The 22,603-nt window shown below is 42.9% G+C and overlaps 1 protein-coding gene and 1 long non-coding RNA gene across 2 annotated transcripts; both read left to right on the top strand.

The window, feature by feature from the left end:
• The first annotated feature begins 36 nt into the window (after positions 1-36).
• On the top strand, positions 37-13,486 carry LOC110217005 (uncharacterized). Its single transcript, XR_002326938.2, has 3 exons — positions 37-184; positions 10,531-10,682; positions 12,372-13,486. It is a non-coding gene; the product is annotated as an uncharacterized LOC110217005 (long non-coding RNA).
• Positions 13,487-14,624: 1,138 nt separating this feature from the next.
• MANF (mesencephalic astrocyte derived neurotrophic factor) lies at positions 14,625-21,032 on the top strand. The gene is made up of 4 exons (XM_020999122.2): positions 14,625-14,823; positions 18,123-18,250; positions 19,433-19,574; positions 20,595-21,032. Exons 1-4 carry the CDS (start codon positions 14,640-14,642, stop codon positions 20,777-20,779), a joined length of 639 nt encoding a protein of 212 aa, XP_020854781.1. The 5' UTR covers positions 14,625-14,639; the 3' UTR covers positions 20,780-21,032.
• The last annotated feature ends 1,571 nt before the right edge of the window (positions 21,033-22,603 follow it).

Raw genomic sequence — 22,603 nt, 5'->3', positions numbered from 1 at the left:
TCCAGACCTAGCATCCTGCGTTCTAGAATGCTCAATGACAAAGTTTAGAGAAGACCTCAAAATCCCAGCACTCTGGTTAAGAGTTCATTGAAGTACCAGTATCTAGAATGACCCACTCAGCTCAGGTGACAACTATTCTATGATTGTTAAATAGCAAAAAGGAAGAAGAATTTGCTCATTGAAGGTAAGAGCTGGTGAAAGGAAATGCTATTGATTGGTGAATTTGGAGACTATATTTATCTGTCCAACTGGTTTTCAGAGATTTAACCAGAAAGCCTGGAGACATGCCAACTTTTTCTATGTTGTTATTCAGTCATTTTCAGTCACGTCTGACTCTTCATGACCCCATTTGGGGTTTTTCTTGCAAAGATACTAGGGTGGTTTGTCATTTCCTTCTCCAGTTCATTTTACAGGTGAGGAAACTGAGGCAAACAGGGTGAAGTGATTTGCCTAGGACCACACAGCTAGTAAGTGTCTAAGGCCAGATTTGAACTCAGAAGATGAGTCTTTCTAACTCGAGGCCTGGAATTCTATCCACTGAGCCCCATAGCTACCCTATACTTCTTCTGTAGTAACCTTTATAAGATTATTATAACCTTTGTATCAGAGGCTCCTTAAGGATATAAAGGGCCCAGGATATACTTTGGGAACTTCTCACTTCTCTGGCTTATTATCCCCCCACCCAAGATCAACTTAGGAATTTCAACAGTTCTCTAAGGATGGTCAGCAACCTCCCTTAAAAACATTCAGTCTCACAAGGCTTCAAAACATAAAATGATTTTATTGACAAAGAAAAGGACACAAAAAAGACTAGCAGTTGAGCCCATAAGTCGACACACCTCCCTACCACAATTGGCCATCCTACCCCTAGAGACTTCCACAGCCTTTGTGACTTAAAGCGACAAGGGAAGCCAGGATTTGCTCTACATCACTGTTCCTCCCTGAATATGCTCTCTATTGGTCTTTCTCTGGCGGTTGTCCTCTCCCCAAAGCTCTTCCATTGTCACTGTCCTCCACTCCTGGCTTACACTGTGGGCTCAGCAACACTGCCATTGTCATAGCCCAGAATTTCAGAACTGGAAGGGAAGTCAGAAGCCGTATGGGCCAGAAGAATGTAAGCTCCTTGAGAGCAGGAACTATTTTATTTTAGCCTTTGTATCTCAAGTGTCTGTGCCTTGCACATGACAAGCACTTAGTGTTACTTGAATTGAATAGAACTAAATCCAGTATGAACTATACCTGAATGAGGATCCCCTCACCTGACAACATACCCAACCGTTGGTCTTTCAACCTTTGCCTGAAGACTTCTACTGAGAAAGAGCCCATACCCTCCCAAAGTAGGCCATTCCACTTTTGGATGGCTTCAGTTATTAGGAGGTTTTCCTTACAAGGAATCAAAATCATTCTCTGTAACGTCCACTCCTGGCAGTTCCACCTACTGCTCCAGGCTCTGCCTCATGGGACAAATCAAAGCCAATCTAATTCCTGTCCCACACAAAAGCCCTCCAAATACTTGGATACAGTTATTTTGCTTCCCGCTAAATCTTTTTTCAAACCTAAGGATTCCTAATTCCTTCATCCAATCTTCATATGGCATAACCTTGAGACCTTTAATCATGCTGGTTGCCCTATTCTTGATGCTATCCAGCTTATCACTATCCCTCCTAAACTATGATGCCCCAATCAGAACACAGTATTCTAAAAGTCTGATTAAGGCAGAAAGCAACAGAATCATCCTCTCTCCATCTTGGATAATATCCCTCACAATGAACCCACTATTGCACTATTTGGGCTGTTATGTGTCAACACTTTTAACTTATATGGAGCTTGTAGGTAAAAACCTCCAGATGTTTTCAAACGAACTTCTTTCTAGCCGTGCTTCTTCTATCTTATGTTTGTGAAGTTGGTTTTTTGAACTCACGTATAAGCCTTAAAGGCCGCAAGGTGGCGCCACAGTGCACAAAGTGCTGTGCCTGGAGACGGGAAGATTCATCTTTGTGAGTTCAAATCTGGCCGCAGACACATACTAGCTGTGTGACCCTGGACATGTGTTAACCCTGTTTCCCTTATAGTACCTCATCTGTAAGATGAGCCTGAGAAGGAAATGATAAACCATTCCAGGGTCTCTTCCAAAAAAACCCCAACCAGGGTCACAAAGAGTTGGATATGACTGAAAAACAATTTAACAACAACAAAAATAAGACTTTACAATGAGGCCTATTAAATTTGGTCTTCCTAGATTCAACCTAATGTTCTAGCTTGTCAAGCTATTTTAAAAAATCTGCCTGTCATGTTATTTCTTCCTCCCAGACTTATGGTCATCTGCAAATTTGATAATCATATCACCTATATGTTCATCTGTGTTATTAGTTTAAAAAAGAAGTTAAACTACAAGAACCAGGCACAACTCTCTAGTGCACTCTACCAATGACTTCCTTCCAAGCAGACATTGAACTATAAATGACTACTCTTTGGGTGCAGCCATTCCACCAGTTCTGAATACACCAGTTGGTATGCCATTATCCAACCCACATCTCTCCCTCTTTTCCATGAGAAACACATGAGCGATTTTGTCAGATGATTTGACCAAATCTGGGCATACTTCATCTACAGCATTGCCTCCTCCACCTGCTAGGCTAGTAATCCTTTCAAAAAAGGAAATGAGGTCAGTCTCACATGACTTGTTCTTGATGAAGCTCTGCTGGGGCTTGTGATCATCAATTCCTTTTCTACATGTATATTCACCATCCCATTAATTTTTTTGTCACTCCCGGCCAGTATGGTGAGCCCTCTCCCTTCTGCAGTTACTCAGCTGTGCTATTCCCCACAGTTCAGCTCTTTTCCAACAGAAACTATCTCTCCAGATGTTGGTATTAGAATTCTTTCATGATTCCATACCAGATTACCTCCTGCCTTTTTAAACCTGTTTAAACATATACATAAACACACACACACACACACACACACACACACACACACACACACACACACCCTGGTCACACAACCCACCTTGTGGGTCTTTTTAAATATCTATAGGAACACCTCTGCTCTGTCTCTGTTTTCCATCCCTTGCAGTACACTTGGCATCAGTATGATCTTCCTAACTATTCTTGGACGTTAGAGGAATACTCTCCATCTCCTGTCTTCCACCAGGGCAACTGGTCTGGGTTATACAAATTACTTCAGGCTGATACACCTCCAAAGATCGCGAAAAGAGAGGGGAAAGGAGCAGAGCTAGCAGCTCTCACAAGCTGTCTGGATGGAAGAAGGTCAACTTTAACCAGAGGATTAAAGATTTGTGTCTTTGCTCCACAGGGTTCCTTTAACTTGGTGCTACCTAGAACCAGGTAGAGAAGAAGGAGATGTTGTCCCTTCATATAGCTCATTGGGATAGATGCAACAACAGAGATCACTTTGTTAAATAATCCCCTGATTACCAATATCAAAATATAAAGCATAGAGATTTGGGTTTACCAAAGATGTTTGCCTCTGTCATAGAGGCTGTCAATGGAGTCAAAATGGAAGAGAAATTTCATCGAGGGAGTAAGGGACTACAGATGCTCCTACTTGTAGATGACATTGTGCTAACCATATCATGTTGGTCAGTCAGTCAACTGGCATTTATTAAGTGTTTACTATGTGTCAGGCACTGTGCTAAGCACTGGGGATACACAGAAAGGTTAAAAAAAAAACCCAGTCCCTGCTCTCAAGGAGCTCACAATCTAATGAGGGAAACAGACAAGACATACACAGGATAAATTGGGGGCAGTCTCATGTACTAAGCTTACAGAGTCCTGGGAAAGGCTTCTTACAGAAGGTTGGACTTCAGCTGAGATCTGAAGGAAGCCAGGAGGCAGACGTGAGGAGTACTGGAATACTATAAAACGTCCCCCAAAGAAATCAACCACCAATCTGGCCTAACACAGGAAAGAAAAAAATAAGAATACACATGATTAGTACCCATATCTTGGATGCTGCGGATGGAGTTAAAAAGAAGAGAACTGGCTGGATTGCATTTGAGAAATTATTCACTTTTCCTTGAAACAGAAACCTATATTTTTAACATTAGTATTCTTCTCAAAGATGCCACACAGCTACAAATCATAGAACATCACAATCTCTGAAGGATCAAAATTGCAGGTGACTCAGAGCAGTGAAGAGATGTATAGGGGGTTCAGATAGGTCGGAGTTATTACCAATGAAGACTGACATGCAAGAAGCAAAAAAGATGACATCCAAAAACACGTATGATCAGAAAAGGAAGGACGCTGGTCAAGTGCTAAAGCTGAGGAAGAACAGATGGAAAATCTAAATGCTGCACCAAAACCCATGCAATGCAATGTTTGTTATGGATACATTTTGTTTTATATCACATGCATTTCTCAATGTATCCCTCCTTTTCACTACCTCCCAGGGAGCCATCCCTTTTAATAAAGAAAAATAATAATAATAACAAAGAGAAAAAAGAAGAAAAAAGTTCCAACCAATATCAACCAAATCTAACAATTTTGCAGTGCTCCACAGCCATAGTCCCTCACCTCTACAAAGAGGGAACTGAGGTGCATTCCCAAATCTCATCTTTGAGGCCAAGCTTAGTCTTTATAATTTCACAGTACTCATGGGGCAGCTAGGTGGCACCAGCCTTGAAGATAGAAGGACCTAAGCTCAAATCCGGCCTCAGACCAAATACTTGACACTTGCTAGCTGTGTGACCCTGGGCAAGTCACTTAACCCCAATTGCCTAAAAAAGAAAGTTTACAGTACTCTGATTCACTTGTTTTGTTGTTTTTATTTACATTGTTATAGTCATTGTGTTTATTGTTTTTCTGGTTCTGCTTAATTCACTTTTCACCATTTCATATGTCTTCCCATGTTTCTCTGTGTTCATCGTATTCATCTTTTCTTATAGTGAAATAACATTCCATTACATTCACAGTACTCATGTAATGTTAACAGACCTAGCAGAAGACCTCCTGAACACTGGGTGGACCCCCAGAGGAAGGTTTATGAAAAAGCGGGGATCATAGTCATACAGGATAAAGAGACTTAGGTGGATTATGGATGCTGGAGGGAGTAGCCACTTCAGTAGGATGGCAGGTTGAGTTAAAAATTGGAAACTTTTTAAATTAAAAAATTGTAAAATAAGTGGCTCGTTTCCTCTGATTCCTGATAGCTCTTTCAAGTGCATTTTTCTACCTAGAACCTCAGTTAAGCCTCAGCCCCAGGCAGGACACCCAAATGAGAACAACAGAACAAAATAAGGAAAATGAACCCCAAATCTCTTTCATTCATGACTCTTTGGTCCAAAGCCAAAGGAATAAGGAGCAGGCCCTGGAGTTTCATCACCCTAGGAAGCAAAATGGCACAGGTCTATAGGAAGAGGAAACTAGCTCAGATTAACCCCATTGGCTTCATTCGAAAGATGGCATAAGTATTGAGCTGCTCTTATTATCTTTCAAGAAATCATGCAATAGCAGAAGTCCACAGTTTTGGGGCAGCTAGGCCCTGAAGTCAGGAGGATCTGAGTTCAAATCTGGCCTCAGACCAAACACTTGAAACTTACTAGCTGTGTGACCCTGGGCAAATCACTTAACCCCATTGCCTAGCAAAGAAAACAAAAACAAAAATAATGATAATAACATACGTACAGCACTTTAAGGTTTACAAAGTGCTGTGCATATGTTGTCTCATTTGATCAAATGAATCATGAAGCACCTCAATATCTGAAAAATCAAAATTGCTAGTCACCCCAAGGATAATAATTGCATGATGGACTTAAGCAGCTACTGCATATTATCAAGGGTGACTTGCCCATGAGAAGTGACATGAGAAAGGATGTGTATGCCTAGAAAAAGGAGAGAAATAAAAGATAGACAGCCCAAGTGCTACATTCATATCTATGAAATATTATGAAAAAGTGAGGAGTTTGCTGGATGGATCTTCCGTGAAGGATTTATAGGAAGATATAGATGTAGATGTGATGTGATGTATATGGGGTAAGCAAATTGTGATCTACAACATCCCCAGCCCTTGCACCACCTCCACCCCTCTACACACACACACACACACACACACACACATATACACACTGTGTAAAGAGATCAGAAATTCATGGAGGTATAGAGATAATGACAGGGTCTATCTTTCTGCTCTATTTAAGAAGCCTCTTCTTTGCAGGATACTCCACATATGAACCTGGAGTGTGATTCTTTTGTCATAGTTAATAATAATCCTGATACTAAGCACTCAAACTTCTATATATAGGTAAAGCACTTTACTAACAACAGACCTGTGAGGCAGATGGAACAAGTAGTATCGTCCATATTTTTCAGACAAGGAAAATTGGGGCTCTGAAAAGGAAATGACTTGTCTACATGCCTCAGGTACCCAATGAGAACAGTAATGTTCTCCTTGGCACAATACATTCTTCCATTAAATATTTGCTTTTCAAGTCAAAGACAAGGTCAAAAGGATTGAAATGACCTTGGGGGGAAGGAACCATATGATGGAAAGTTCCCTGGACAGAACTCTTGGTAGGGGGTGGGCAGGAACTAAGCCCTGCAAAGATCTTTATCAAGTCAAGGGAAGAAGGGTGCATATAGCCAGATTTTGAAAAGTTTTGCATTGTAGTCCCTAATGGTAAAGGGGATAACTAAGAAAAAGAAAATGGCAACATCTGTTTAAAGAGTTTGCCCTTTTTAAAGGTATTTTTAATATCTAAAATGGTATTTTTAAAACTTCAACCATTTCCAGATACACTGCTTTCCCCACACTCCATAAAATCTTCCCAATATAACAGCTTATGAAACATTCAGTATCTGTAGTCCCTACCACTACCACCTACAGGAAGAGAGGTGTCTTATTATCATCTATCTTCTAAAACCAATCAAATCAATCATCTTTATCAAATACCCTTTTCTATTTCACTGAGGCCAAATCTTCATTGCCCTACTTTCTACTAGCTCCTTCTGGAAAAGTGCTGGAATTAAATTTAAAAATTCTTGCATTAGGTAGGATTCTACTTGCAAATTATAATTTGAGGTATAACTAAGGATTTTTAACACCTGGAGCAAATACAAAAGATGCCTTCAGTTGTAGGGCAGAAGGGGGAGAGACCAGCCCTTACAGTCAGAGATCTCTGGACACCAGGAAATTGCTACGGTGGAGCTCCCGTGCCCCAAGGGGAAAGGAAACATATCTCACCTTACCATTTTAACTAATTATTCTTGATAACTAGGAAGTAAGATCAGTTGTTTCTTCACATCTGGCACCTAAGAAGCCTAATTCCTGGGCAATGTTAACCCTTACAGCAAATGTGTTTTTGAAGAGGGAGATGAAAGACGCCTTGAAACCAATTCCTACAAAGCCTTCAAAATATAATGATAATATTAAAACTAGAAGGAACCTCTCAGGGATCATCTAGCCCAACTCTCACTTTCCAGAGGACAGAACTGACAGCTGAGAGGGCAAGTCACCGGCCTGAGGCCATGGGAGGACTCATCCAACTTTTACTGAAACTAGGGCTAAGCTGAGGTGAAGCTAACTGGAGCCCATATCTCCCAAGGTCACCGACTGACAGAGCTGGAAGAGACCTTAGAGACCATTGCCTCTGGCCCGCTTTCACCACCAGGTGGCGCTTCTAGCCTCTAGGCCATTCTCTTCAATAGGAGGTACCATGATATGAGAAATCCCATGCTCACCTTAACTCCAACCCCGCTGAGGGGAAACACCGAAGAAGTGCCATCCTCACTATAGTTCTCAGAGAATATATGTCCTTCTATATCTCAGCTCCATCTCCCTCTGAATGGTTTTGTCAACTAAGTCGAAGGGGTGTGGTTAGGGTAGACTCAGAATCAGATCCAAGCCCCCATTAAAAACTGTGCCTTGAACTTGCTATATCTCACAGAACTCCAGTCACATGATCTTGCCATAATGGAATTAACCCCCTATAAGAACAAATGGACTGACCTGAACACTATATGCAATGATTTGCTACTGGTATAGAATCACTAATGGCAACAACGTATAACAACACATCTGCCGTCCAGCTATGTTCCTATGAACCCCTGCCCAGGTCCTGCTAGTACCCAGACAGTTCTGAACCCAGTAGTTTTAGGAAAAGCATAATTCAGTTTGTTTCTCCCCCTCCATTACACACACACACACACACACACACACACACACACACACACACACACATGCACACACACCCCAGTGCTATACTTTATTACCCCCACTATTAAGCAGAAGCATTGACTAGGTCTAAAAACTCAGGAACCCTGGACCTGGCCTCCTTGCAGCATGTAGTGGTCATGATATCCAACGCTTTTCTATTCAGGGACCTATCGCTGGCAAGGATCTCAGGCTGCTAAAGAAACAAAGAGGAACTTTGACCTCAGAGAGTTTACATTCTAAAGGAGAAGCCAGCCTCTATATAATGAGGTGCTTTTTATGTGAGATATGGCCCAGACTCAGTCAGGTGCCCAGCCCTTCCAGGGCACTGCTCGTAGGTCTCCATCCTCAGGATAAGTAGCTGAGTTGGGAGTGAGGCAAATACTTCACCCACGCTGGCCCCAAGTTCACCTACTCAAGGAGGGCCAGCTTAGAAGCCTCCAAGAGCAGCAAGAGCCTGGATCAATGGCAACCTTCTAGAGAGTAGAGTATAGGCTATGGTCTGTATATTAATCACCCCTTTCTCAACTCTCTCACTGAGCAGGTGTCTTTGTTCCCAGCACTAAGGGTAACATGTTGTTTGGGTCAGGGCCAGGCCTCCCTCTCCATCTCTAAATGAAACCAGAGCCTGGGTCCCACCACCTCCTCTGAAGAATCCCTGCAAGTCAGAGATAGAACAATGAAACCACTGCTCTCCCTGGGCTCAACTCCTACCCTCTTCCTTAGATGAAGGACACAAGTGCTCTCAGTCCCCTCAAGATTCTCCTACCCTAGGTCAAAGCCCTAGTCACTCCATCCTAGTTATAACTCTGAGAATAATCCACAGCACAGCACATGCATTGGCACATTGCTAAGCCTAGGTCTATGGAACTCAAACATTTGTGAAATCCAAACTATTGTTTATCTTTTTTATGGTAGAGTACCACTAGTACCCCAGGAGAAAAGAAATAAAGAATTTATAGAAAAGCCTCTAGCAAACTTGTGGATACTCTATGGTGAATTTATGGAAAAACATGGATGAAAACTACAGAACGAGAAGCTGCATGGTTTACACTGTACCCATGAAGGGACATCCCCACTTCCATAGGAAGCCTTTCCCAAGCTCTCTTAGTTCTAATGCCTTCCCTCTGAGATTATCTCCAATTTATCCTGAATATATCTTCTTTCACATGGTCTGCATTTCTCTCCCCTGTTACAATATGAGTTCCTTGAAGGTAGAGGCTTTGCCTTTCTTTATATCCCCAGCACTTAGCACGATGCCTGGTATATAGCATAGTAAGGCTGCACATGTGGCAAGGGCCATTCCCTACATGTGGCATGGTGGGGACGGGCTCTTTGTATGGCTGAGAAAATAGACATATCTGGTCTCTTCTCCCCACACCTTTCTCCAAAAACAACTTTATTCTCTGCCAAGAGAGGAAGCAGGAGGGTAGGGGTCGGAAGCTGCCACTCTGCTCTCCTCAGAGAGAGGGGTTACCAGGCTAGAACTATATCTACTGTCTCCATTTTAGTATAGACGTTGTGCGTTCCAGGTTCAAGCTAACTTCTGATCAATGTTTCAATATTGGGGGGAAGGAGGACCCCAAACTCTATACCTGAGGTTTGACTCCTTTCCCTCCAAATACTGGTTCCACAATGCACATACATAGCAATTATCAAAGAAAACCCACTTATCCAAATAGATAAAGAGAAATCAAAGAAAGTATACATAGGAGAATATATAACAGACAATATGGTAGGAGCTCTCCCATTGGGAGACATATAATTCAACTGAGAGAGTCCTATATCTCATTCCAAGGGAAAGTTTCCCAAAGTTTCTAATGTAGCCAACTGAAGATAGGGACATGATGGAGACGGCCAACTCCTCTCATGTTAGCTTCTTTCTAGAGTCTTTTCCTTAAGCAACCTGAAGTGGAGATGACCTCAGATCCTCTCAAATCTGGGAGTCAAAAGCACCCAAAGTCTGAAAAGATTCAGAGAATGAAAAGTTTGGAACAGATCAAAGAGCTCTCTCACCCTTACCAACTCTGCCTTGCCCCTCACACAGAGCAGGGCATTCATCTCCATCGATGAGGAGAAAGTCCTATACCAATGGGCTTTGGGACTGTGGTCACAATGGTAATTGCTAAAGAAATACTTATTGACTCAATTGATTATTGACCGAACAGTAATTCCCTCTACAATGACCCTGACAATCGGTCATACAGTCTCTGTTTTAAACATCTAGTGTTGCAGCCACTACTATCACCAAAGCAGCTCATTCCACTTTGGGAGAGGTATGATTGTTAGGAAGGCTTTCTTTACTTCAAGCCTACATCACTGCAATTTTCACACATCACTCTTCACTCCTCCCTCCAGGGCAAAGTAGAACCAGTGTAATGCCATCTATCTTCTACAATAGACCTCCAAATGTTTGAAGACAGCTATCGTATCTACCCTCAATCTCTTCTTTAGAAGTTCATTTCCATCCAGCCTCAGACACATAATACTAACTAGCTGCATGACCCTGGGTAAGTCACTTAAGCCCAATTGCCTCACCAAAAAAAAAAATTCATTTCCTTCTATAAATCCATAAATGGTATGGTCTCCAATCTCCTCACCATCTTGGTCACCTTTCTTTATATCTCTTATAATTTATCGATGTCCTTCCTAAAATGTGGCTACCAGAACTGAACACAGTACTCCAAATGAGGTCTAACCACAGCAAAATATAGTCGGACTATCACTTCCCTTGTTCTGAATGACTCAATTAATGCAGCCTAAGACTGAATTAATTCCCTACTTTTTGTCTGTTATATCATACTGCTAACTCACATTGAGTTTACAGTCCCCCAAAACCCACATTTCTCTTTTACACAAACTATTGTGTAGCCACACCTCTCCCATCCTTTACTTATTTGTGCAATTTCTTTTTGAACCCAGTTGTAAGAATTATATTTATCCCCATCAATTTTCATCTGGAAGACTGAAATAGGAAGGATTTGGATGGGACAACATGAATATTTTAATTTGAGTCAATCTGATTTGGTACTGAGTTTCTTTAAACTGGTTTTCTTGCTGTCCTCACAAATAATATTATCTGTCCACCTTGTTTGCACGGTCTTTCCTTCATACCTGAAAGCACACTCTCCTCACTTCCACCTCTAAGAATCCCTTCTTTCCTCCAAAGTTCAAGTTAAGCACCACCACATGAGAATTTTCCTGATGCCCCCCAACTCCTATTGTCTTACACACACACACACACACTTTTGTATGTTATTTGCCTTATTATCTTTGTCTCTTGCATGTGTCTCTCTGTCTCTGTGTGTGTGTGTGTGTGTGTGTGTGTGTATTTTCCCCAATGGAATATAAGCTTCTTAAGGGCAGTTTTGTCTGTGTCCCCAGTACCCAGCATGGTGCCTGGCACATAGCGGACACCTAATAATTGCCTGTTTATAAATTGATCTTACTAAGTTTGGCCCGCTTTTCTAGCCTACATAGATCTTTCTGGTTCCTGACTCTACCATCCATATTATTTATCCCTCCCAGGTCTGCAGTACCTATAAATTGAATAAGCATACCATCTATGCCACCATCCAAGTTACTATTAAAAGCCTTAAGCAATACAAGGCCAAGCACAAATCCCTAGAGACCTCCCTCTAAAACACAGGTTCTTAACTTTTGGGGAGCCATGGACCCACTTTGGCAGTCTCATATAACTATGGATTCCTTCTTAGAATAATATTTTAAATGCATAAAATAAAATACATAGGATTACATCATAATGAAATACAGTTATAAAAATATTTTTTAAAAAGTTCTCAGACCCCAAGTTAAGAACCCCTGCTCTAAACTGACATCCATCCATTTGTGCTGATTCTTTGTGATCCCAGTAATTTAACCAATTCCAAATCTACCTGAATGTACTATCACCTTGTCCAAATATTTCTTACTTACTAGGATAATGTGTAATATTTTAGCAAATGCTTTTCTGAAATCTAGGTAGAAGAGAATGTCTAGACTAGAATATTCGCCTGATCAGTGTAGTAAACATAAACTTTTTCTAGATAAAGCAATACTGGATCTTACCAATTAATACTTCCCTTTCCAAAAGCCCACAAATCATTTCTTTAATAATATGTTCTAGAATGTTGTCAATAAGGCTCACTGTTCTATTGTTTAAAGATTATACTAACACTTTCCTGTTCTTAATTTTTCAGAGACTGGTGACAAGGGATTAGCAGTCAATTCTTTCAGTATCTTGGGACACAGGTTATTTGGGTCTGAAAACTTGAACTCTCTGATTAAAACTATGCACTCTTCCTCTCCCACCCCACAAATGACTATGTGAGTTTGGAGATTCTGAGGTCCCATCAGGGGTCTTACTGGTGACCCAAGTTGGTAGAGGAGTCCACCAGAGTACTAATATTAGCTACAGGGGTCAGTAACCAAAAAGCACCCTTTAGATGGATATACCAAGGCACCAGTCCTCAGATGCCAGAAGAGAGGTGCACCTAAGAGGGACTTCATGAAGATTCCAGAAAAGGAAAAGGACCCTGAGAAACCAGGAGTTGTAAGTTTATCCTTTGGCCTCACTTTGGCCATGTGCCTCTCTACCCTCATACTCTAAGTAGAAATCCATTCTCTCCATGGACCTTATTACGTGCAGGTGGAGAGTGTACTCCTCTTTTGGAGGGGAATGTTTTTGTAACTACTACTGCTTTTGATAAACCTCATAAGTACCCTTTCCGAAAAGCGAATTGAGGCTACAGGCTGAATGGAAAGTGCATCAGTGGAGTGCCCAGTGCAGCAAAGCTAGAAACTCAGAAGAAGAACTTTGAGCAATAAGTCAGAAGCCTCCAGGGATGCAGCCAGCCCGTAAGAGCAGGAGCTGAGGAGTGGCCCTGATAGGGACGCTACAATAGAAATAATAGCTAGCAATTATGTAGCGCCCTAAGGTTTGCAAAGCCTTTACAATTATTACCTTAAAGAAACAAGGACCCTTTTTAAAAAGTTGGAAATTTGAGTAAATCTGCCAGAAACGCCAAAGCAACGGCCAAAGACAGGCAAAGAGCAAAGCCAGGGAAGGTTGGAGGGAGAACTCATTAAACTAAAAGATCCACAAACATTTCTTACCAGCCGGGTACTGTGCCGCTGGAGGGGAGGGATAGGAAAACCGAAGAGCTTACATCCTGATGCTATGTGCACAAATAAGTATACACGAAATAAATAAATGATCTTGAGGGAGAGAATGGACCTTTGGGGACTTTTCCAGGAATTAGTCCTTTTTAAAGTGCATTTGTGGTGGCACAAGGCCGGAATAAAAGCTGCTCTAAGGGAGAGAAAGCAGAGGTGAATGAGCCACTTAATGGATGAAATGATCCTTAAGGGGAAAAGTGAATTGGGAGCCCCACTCCCGACCCCCACCCGCCCCAACACACACACATTCTATGGGACAGACTGGAGACCACGAGAGGTAAAGTTGAAAGAACACAATGAGGGGGGCCGGTCTTTGCAGCAACTGATATGACTGGATGGAGAGGATGTCCTGCCCGGGGACAGTGCAGCATGAGGGAAGGGGCTAGGGACTCCAAGTTAACAAAGCCTAGAAACCTGGGTCTTGTTCCAGACTTTCCTAATAAAGAAGCAGATCGGCTTGGTGGCTAGGGTGCTAGACTCGGAGTTTGGTTCAAATGCTGTAATACATGAGACACTGGGTACGGCACTGACTTATCTCTCCAAACCTCAATTTCCCCATCTGCAAAATTGAGGCTAGTGATAGCAGCTGTCTCAACAACCCCGTGAGGGTTAGGGGCTATTATCCCAATTTTGCAGATAAGGAAATTGAGGCAGGAGGTGGTTAAATGACGTGCCCAGGGTCACACAGCCACTAAGTGACTGAAGGTAAATTCGAACTCAGGTCTTCCCTCTTTCAAGTCTCAAGCTCTATCCATTGTGAGCGGCCATTAGTATGTGGCGCTTAATTGAAGTTACTGTGACTGATTTTGTCTATGGTTGAGCATGCCCAGGTGGGAGATGAAGTAGGGAGGCACGGGGACAAATCGGAAAACAAGACTGGGGTCAAAGAAACAAGTAAATCAATAGATTCAGAGGCCGAGGCGTTTTCTTCCCCACTGACAGCAGCAGCATTTCCTCTCTCTCCGCCCCCCGCCTCCCCCCACCTACCGCAGCCTCCGTCTCTCGCTTTTGTCCGCCCTCCGCTAGGCGGCGCAACTACCAAGCTGTCCCTCTCCAAGATGGCAGCCCCCACACCAGTTCCGTTTCCGGTAAGCCGGTGGGAGGGGCCAAGCCGCCACTTTCTCCATGTCCCGCCCTCCTTCAATCAGCAGCCGCCAACTGTCCCGGGCTGAGAGCCGATGATAGCGTCAACCAATAAGAAACGGCGTCGTGGAGCCGCCCGTCTGGGTTCTGTGAGGCCACAACCAATGGGAGAGTCAGACGTAGGAAGGAGCGGAGAGAGATAGCCAATGGGATGTCGCGGCGGTGCTGGAGCCGGCGCTTGGAGAAGACCCGGCTGCCGGGAGTGGATCAGTCCGAGCGGCGGCGGCGGCGGGACCAGGAGAATGTGGGCCACTCGCGGGCTGGCGATGGCGCTGGCCCTGACGGTGCTGCCGGGAGGGAGCCGGGCCCTGCGGCCGGGGGACTGCGAAGGTGAGGGCGGCAGACGCTGACCTAGCCGGGGAAGGAGGGAGACGAGGCTAGTTGGTGCCTGAGCTGGGCCGGGGCTGCCGCTGACGGGGGCACCCGAGGAGCCGGGCCTGGCCGTGGGGTGGGGCTGGACCGGGAAAGGGGAGAGGAAGAGGCCGGGCCTCGGGGCCGGCTTAGCCAGCTGGGGAGCGGCGTTATCCTGGGAAGGAAGTGGGCTGAAAAGAGGCGCCTATCTCCATTGTACAGGAGGGAAAACTGAGGCCCCGACCGGGGGTCTCCGCACTGCCCTCCTCCTGGGGTGGCCTGTTGAGGTTGTGGGCCAGGTGGGGTCACTTGTCTCTGAGAGTGAGCTTCGCCCCCGCCCGGAAGGGTCTCGGGTTTTTTTAATTCTGCCCCTGGACTTGGAGCCTAGGCTGCTTCTCCCGGAAAATGCGTCCGTGAGAACTTGTAGTACCCATTAACCGGGGTGTTGGGAAGAGAGCCCTTTGTGAGCTGGAGCCTCCGTAGAAATGTGAATCACTATGTAAAAGGAGGTAGGGGCTGTTCTCGTGGAGAAGAAACCACCGGCACTTTTCTGTTAGGGGGAAAGACCCGGGGGGGGGGGGAGCAGTTCTGGAGGATGCCAAAAGATGCAGATTAAAAACAGGCTCTGTTCTAACCCGACGTACTTGACCACCCCGGTATCCCAGAGTTACTCTTAAGTCTTAGCCGAGGCTGGGACGGGATTGAGCATCTCGTTCACCTGCTTCCGGGATGGGGCTCCTTGCGGCATCGAGACCGGTGAAAAATCTCAGCTGTGCCCTTTCTTCAGTAGCATCGGCCAAGGGGGCAGGGAACTGATGGGCTCGACCTTCCTCTGCTTGGTGTGGTTGGTTGGTTTTTAATCTGTAAAATGGGGCTAATGATACGGGCAGCACCAGTTTCTCAGGATTGAAGATTAAAATCATAGCTCCTACAGTTAGAGATGGAAGGAAACTTTAAGGTCATCGACTCCTACCCCCTTGTTTGTTTGTTTTGACAATTAGGAACTGACCTCGAGAGGTTAAGTCACGCAGGTTAAGAATAATGACAGAGGCAAGATTTAAATACTGTTAACTCTGTAATAAAACTGAGTATTTCAGAGCTACAAAGTTTCGAAAGTATATTCTTCACATCAAATTACTTTTAAATAGTAAAACATGAGTATCAGAAAAACTTAACCATGAAATGTCAAACTTTTTGATCTGGCACTCTACACTGTACCCCACTACATTCTCTAAATCATAAAGTGCTCATGTCCATTATTGAGATAGGACCCTTGATGAGAAGTTATTCTGTTCCATTATATAGACTGTACACTCCTAGATGTTGTGAAAAAATGTGGGGGGATCAGCACAAATCAGCTACCGTCAGGAAAGTCATACTGATACCTTAGTAGCTAAAAGACTGTTATTATTGGGTCCCTAAAAAGCTTTTCTGCTTTTTTCTCTTTTGGCAGAGCTGTTGTGTTTTTAGTCAGTTCATGTTAGCCCATCACCCAAAGCAGTCCTCTGAACCATTTCCTTGTTGGGGAGGCCTTTTGAGTTACCTCAGATCTTGCAATACTAAAGCTGTTCTTTCCACTCACGTGGCCTGAAAGCTAGTTTGTGTACTCATCACTTCTTCCCTACATAACTGCAATAACCTCATAATTTGTCTCCCGGCTTCCAGTTCCTCTCATTTCCAATCCATCCTCACCCAGCCACTGAAGTGACATTTTTTGTAAAGCACAAGCTTTCCCATATAAGAAATCAGCAGGCATTTATTAAATGCCTACATTATGCCAAGCAACTAAAGGCAGAAAAAAAATGAGACAATTCCCACTCTCAAGGGGCTTACATTCTATTAGGGGAGACAACATATGCATGCATATGTCTATATACGTATATGTAAACATACCCATACGCATAAATATATATATATGTGTGTATACAAAGCAGTTAGGGAAGGAATGATTTCATGTAGAAGAGGGTATTATGAGGCGTGGTGAGTTGAGATGTGCCTGTCAGTGGTTTAATATTGCCTCTTAAGATCAAATACAGCTTTTTCTGTTTGTTATTTTAAAAGCCCTTCACAGTCTGGCCCCAAACTGTCTTTCTAGACTTAATTCATATGACTCCCCCTCCTGCACCCAACTGACTGACTTCCTGCTGCACCACACCTACATGCTGCACTCCTCTTTTTGACATCTCCGCTTTTGTACAAGCTGCCCCCCACCCCAGGGCCCAGAATTACCTTTTGCATTAACTTACACAATTAAGGTATGTGTCCTTTCTTCTTTATCAAGCTCCTTGAGGGTAGGCGCTTAATAAATGTTGGTTAACCATGTGAATTTGTACAAACCTCTTCTGCAGTCTGAGCTTCAGTTTCCTAATCTGTAAAATAAAGGGAATGGGGGGTTGGATTGGACTCTTTCTCTCTTAAAGACCTTCTGGCTTTAAAATCCGATAATGCCTTTGATTCTTATGCCTGTGAGAGTACTGGCCTATATGACCCCACTCCCATTTGTTGAGTTTGGCTTCTTCTAAGTCAGAGAATTCCAGAGTGGCTGATGCTTTATTCTGAAATAAGAAATTTGTGATAAAAAAATTTCTCGGACATCCAGCTAATGGAGAACTTCACTATCAAACCTGCAAGGCTAGTCAGGGAACTAAAACCAGAACCAGAAAGGACTATCAGGTCACCAGGTCATTAAGTACATGATGCATGAGTGAACAGATGCAGCAGGAAGCTATTAGGATATTTATGGGTCTCTGATGCATTGTTTAGTTTAGACAGCCCTTTTTTGCATAGAAATTCTCACTGACAACCAGGATCTTTATTCTCTGGTGTCTAAGCGGGCCATCCTAAGCATAGGCAGAATAGGCAGCCAAATGGACCCATGCCCCCAAATAAATCTTTTCATATCAAAGTTCCTGGAATGCCACTGTTAGAGGCACATTCTTTTGGGTAAAGACATCCTGCCAGGAGACTCATGTTTAAAATGTAAATATATTACTTTTTAGGAATAATTTTAACACTCATTAATACTTAGCATGTATTACCAGGTTAACTGTCATATATTGTATAGTAGAAAGAACACAAGTGCGGTATCTAAGTCTTCCACTGATCAAAACCTGGTACTACATACCTGCTGATACAATTAGGAAGCCTAATAAATGTTAAAAGAACCAATTGTAGTTAATCCTTAGAAGGCAAGTCTCTTGATGGTATTTTTCTGGATATTTGGAATAAGCACACGTTTGACTGCTATAACTCTTTTCCCTTTTTTTTTTTTAATATAGTATGCATTTCTTTTCTGGGAAAATTTTACCAAGACCTTAAAGACAGAGATGTCACATTTTCCCCAAGCAACATTGAAAATGAACTTATGAAGTTTTGCAATGATGCAAAAGGAAAAGAAAACCGTTTGGTGAGTATGTCATGGCTTGGCCTTCTCTAGATGGGTTTATCAAAATCCATTGATAAAAGACAGGTTTCCTTCCATGCTGAAGTCCTGTTCTAAGACCTTAATCTGTGCTCATTGGGTTCAGCCTTTAAGCTCAACAGTTGGTTTACCAGCCAGCTTTTCTCCCTGTAGTTCTTACCACAAGTAAGGTAAGGTAATTCAAGATAAAGTCATTCAAGACTGGAATAATCTTCAAACATAAAAATAAAATTTCAGACAACTTCTCAGAAGTATTATATATACTAGTGTCTTGTGGTCAGAGATAAAAAACATTATTTTGAAGTTAGAAGTGCTGGAAAGGAAGTATTTGACTTCAGTTCCTTTTGGAGATCTGATTGTTAAAAGTCTGAATGACACTAGAATAACTTAGGATATAAAATATAAAACTATATTTTTAAGAAAAAATTTTGACTCTGTAATATTGACTGTTGTTCAACATGGGCTGTCCCCCCCTGCCTCTTCCCTCCTTAACTCTACCTATTGACTGGCTTCTTCTTCTTCTTCTTTTTTTTTTTGGGGGGGCAAGGCAGTTGGGATTAAGTGACTTGCCCAGGGTCACACAGCTAGTAAGTGTTATGTGTCTGAGGCCGGATTTGAACTGAGGTCCTCCTGACCCCAGGGCCAGTGTTCTATCCACTGTGCCACCTAGCTGCCCCTCTGGCTTCTTTTAAGTCCTAAGTTAAATCTCATCTTTTGCTGGAAGCCTTTCCCAGCCCCTCTGTTAAATTATTTCCTATTTATCCTATACATAGCTTGTTTTGTCTATGCTTGTTTGGATGTTGTCACCTCTGTTGGATTGGAAGCTCCTTGAAGGTAGGCACTGTCTTTTACCTTTCCTTTTATCTCCGGCACTCAGCACAGCACCCTGGCACATAGACTCTTAATAAATGTTGCTTGATTGTTATTTGTAAAAGTAATTGTCCTATCACAACCAAAACTAAGCAGTGTGCAAATATAAATGACCAAGCTTGGTCCTGAAGGAGATAGGAGACGGCATCTCCATATCTCCTTCCCTTTTATTCAAAAAGAGGTCAGAGACTCTGGGTATGGATTATTGCATATACTGTCCGACTTCAGTGGTGTGTTGGTTATTTTTGCTGAAATTGATGTAAAAGTTTCTTAAGCAACTGTGCTTTCTTCCTCCAGTGCTATTACATTGGAGCCACCAGTGATGCAGCCACCAAGATCATCAGTGAAGTGTCCAAGCCTCTTAGCCACCACATTCCTGTTGAGAAGATCTGTGAGAAGCTAAAGAAGAAAGACAGTCAAGTCTGTGAGCTCAAATATGGTGAGTTCTGACCTAGCCTCTACCTCCTAAGCGTCAGGAAGGAAGGAAATGAGAGAAAGGAATAAGCATTGATTAAGTGCCTCCTCTGCGTCAGGCACTAGGCCATGGGTTTTACAAATAATATTTTGTTTGATCCTCGAAACAACCCTGGAAGGCAGGTGCTGTTATCCTCAGATGTTCAGTGATTGCCTGTGGGCACACAGCTAGTAAGTGCCTGAAGGTGGGTTTGGATTGGGGTCTTCCTGGCTCTGGGCCCGGTGCTCTTCTGTCCACTCAGATACTAGCCTCCTCTGTGGCATAGGTGATCTGCTCAGATGGGCGCTTCATCTCATCGGCTGCTCTGGCAGGACTTGGCGGTCACCCTAGTCTGAACAGCTTTGGGAGTGGTGGTATTCCCCTTTTCATACTGTTAGTGTGTTCGCAGAAACATAGACCGACACGTAGAGCCAAAGTCAGAAAGTACTGTTACTGAGGTAGAGGTTTTTGCTACTTATTTTAAGAGCATCAAAACAATCTGTGAGTCGTTTCTTTCATGTCCCGCTGTAGAAGTTGCTGACCTCCCAAAAAAGTCTGCAGAAAGAACCCAGTTAGTTGGATGTTCCCACAGTTTGTCATTGGCTATGAAGAGCACATTCAAATTAGAGTCTGTCTAATATGTTGTTTTTAAACAGTCTAGCTGACTTAATTGTTGAAGCAGGCATTGAACTTTTATTATATGTATGGAGAGTAATATTCAGTGGTGGGGGCCTGGCTACCAAGGCTAGTCATTTTAGGCTTCACTGGTGGCTAGCTCATTGCCTCTATTGAACGAGTGACCAGGAATTGACATTGTCCTCTCACCTGTGAGCCAGCTTTGTTACAACAGCTTTGATAAATAGTGTGACTGCCCCTGCATGGCAGTGAAGAAGCAGCTCATTAAGAGAGGCTTGTGGAGTGAGTAAAACAGGGTAAAAGCAGGTACTGCCACCTTGGTGCTGTGTTCCTCCTCAGTTACTAACATCTCCCTCATCCTTCCTCCAGATAAACAGATTGACCTGAGCACAGCAGATCTGAAGAAACTCAGAGTTAAGGAGCTGAAGAAGATCCTGGATGACTGGGGTGAAGTGTGTAAAGGCTGTGCCGAAAAGTCAGACTATATTCGCAGAATTAATGAACTGATGCCCAAATACGCCCCCAAAGCAGCTAGTTCACGGACTGATCTTTAGTGTGCACAACGCTGTGTAGGCGTCTCAGAAGAAATCACAGTTAATCTGTTTCCAAACAGCCTTTTTGTAATTTATTTTTAAGAGGGCTCCTGATGGTATCAGATCTGAAACCTGGGGCTTCATTCAAGATGCTGGTTCTACAGCTCCATTGCGTCTCTCTCTCCATACTGTTTCTTCTTCATTTTTGTTGTTTCTTCATTTAGGATTTCACAATATGTATGGGATTTTTTTATTAAAGTTTTAAAAAAAATTAGCTTTCTAGCTGTCAGAGTAAGGTTATCTTTGCTGCAAGAGTGTTCCTCAGGAAGCAGATTACAAGGTGACCAGTCTCACTTCCTAGAACATAGGAATAGATAGATCTGGTGGTTGTACTTAAAGAAGAGCAGATAACACTGTATAACTTGTAGAAGGGCAGATATCTCTATATTTGCACAGCAGAGAATGTTCACATCCTACTGACTTGTGATATGGGGCAAGTCACCTCTCAGTGCCCTGCACTAGTAAAGGAAGTTTGTTTATCCAGGACTTCTCTCTGCCAGTGAAATCACAGGTCCACTTCCTGTCCTCTTCTGACAGACCTGATGTCCAGGGAAGTGTAGAGAATTGTGTCTAGTCTTGGTCCTTGATGCCCAGGAAATTAAATTCCTAGAATGAGCTTTTTTGGTTTGATTATCAGTTCTACCTTCTAAGGCCCACAATTAGTAGAAATGGTGCTTTTTAAAAGAAAAGTTGGATTCTTGTAGGTTTTGCCCATCTTGAAGCTTCTATATATGCTTCTTATACATGTCTTCCCTGCTTGAAGCCCTAACCATCTCCCTGTGATACTACTTACTTTAACCCTTAGTAGCAGGTTCACAGTCTAAGCCTCGGGTGTTGAAAAGACAGAACTGTTTCCTATTACCGAATTACTGGGACAGGGAGGAGAGCAGGGAGATGAATAAAAACCTTTGGGATTATGAAGTCTAAACCCTACATAGAGGAGAAAACATCCAAAGAGATTTGTCTGAGGTCGGACACTAAGTAGTATTGAGGGACGAAGCCAGGTCTCTGACCTGACTTTTGTTCTGTTAGATAATGCTGCTCCTCAGAGTTCCAGAGGTCCGCACAGCCCTTTAGACTAAAGCAGCATTGTTCACCAATGGTAAACAATATCAGGTTTTCTGAGAAAGGTCAGTACAAGCCCAGACCCTGGAAAAATACACTGAAAGGCTTGTGGTTTTAATGGTGTCCATGGTTTGTACAGCACCAGCTTTTTACCAACAAAATAACAGATAGCGGTGAGCCTGTGCCTCAATCTCAATGACCCTCGATCATCTTTGCCCTCACTGGGCCAGTGTTGGGCACAGGGCAGCTGAAAAAGTGGTTCAAATGTCGGATCTCGCCATACAAAGTGAAAACAGATTGTGTCCCTCTGAGCATCTACTGTGCCTTCAAATGAGTCATCTGATTCTCTCCTGCCTTCTCAGGAAAATATACTGTATTGCACTATGTATAGAAAGTTTAAAATATCAAAGAACCAAACTGACGTGCATAAAGGAGTTCAGAAATGTGAGGGGTTTTTTAGGTAGACAAAACTAAGTTACTTTTCAAAATAACACATTCCACTTCACCTATAAACTTGCAGTATTTACCAATTTGAAGAGATTTTTCACTGGCATATAAAGGACTTTCTCCAGGCTGTGTGTAATATTTGAAGTTGATAGGTGACTTAGGACTGTCCCCTGAGAGTCCTATGAAATCTAGTGATCTGTACTTTATCCTTATTTTCCAATACTTTTGTGTGATTTTCTTGGATGATTTCCTTAAGTGAGGAATACAGCCTTT

The sequence above is a fragment of the Phascolarctos cinereus genome, unplaced genomic scaffold (genome assembly GCF_003287225.1).
Source record: "Phascolarctos cinereus isolate Bilbo 61053 unplaced genomic scaffold, phaCin_HiC Scaffold_4;HRSCAF=312, whole genome shotgun sequence".
NCBI lineage: Eukaryota > Metazoa > Chordata > Mammalia > Diprotodontia > Phascolarctidae > Phascolarctos > Phascolarctos cinereus.
This window is presented reverse-complemented; position numbering and strand designations above follow the sequence as displayed.

Coding starts and splice junctions, on each gene's coding strand:
- MANF (XM_020999122.2), top strand. CDS start 14,640: ATGGGATGTCGCGGCGGTGCTGGAGCCGGCGCTTGGAGAAGACCCGGC. Junction 14,824..18,122: donor GCGGCCGGGGGACTGCGAAG/GTGAGGGCGGCA, acceptor TTTTTAATATAG/TATGCATTTCTTTTCTGGGA. Junction 19,575..20,594: donor AGTCTGTGAGCTCAAATATG/GTGAGTTCTGAC, acceptor TCCTTCCTCCAG/ATAAACAGATTGACCTGAGC.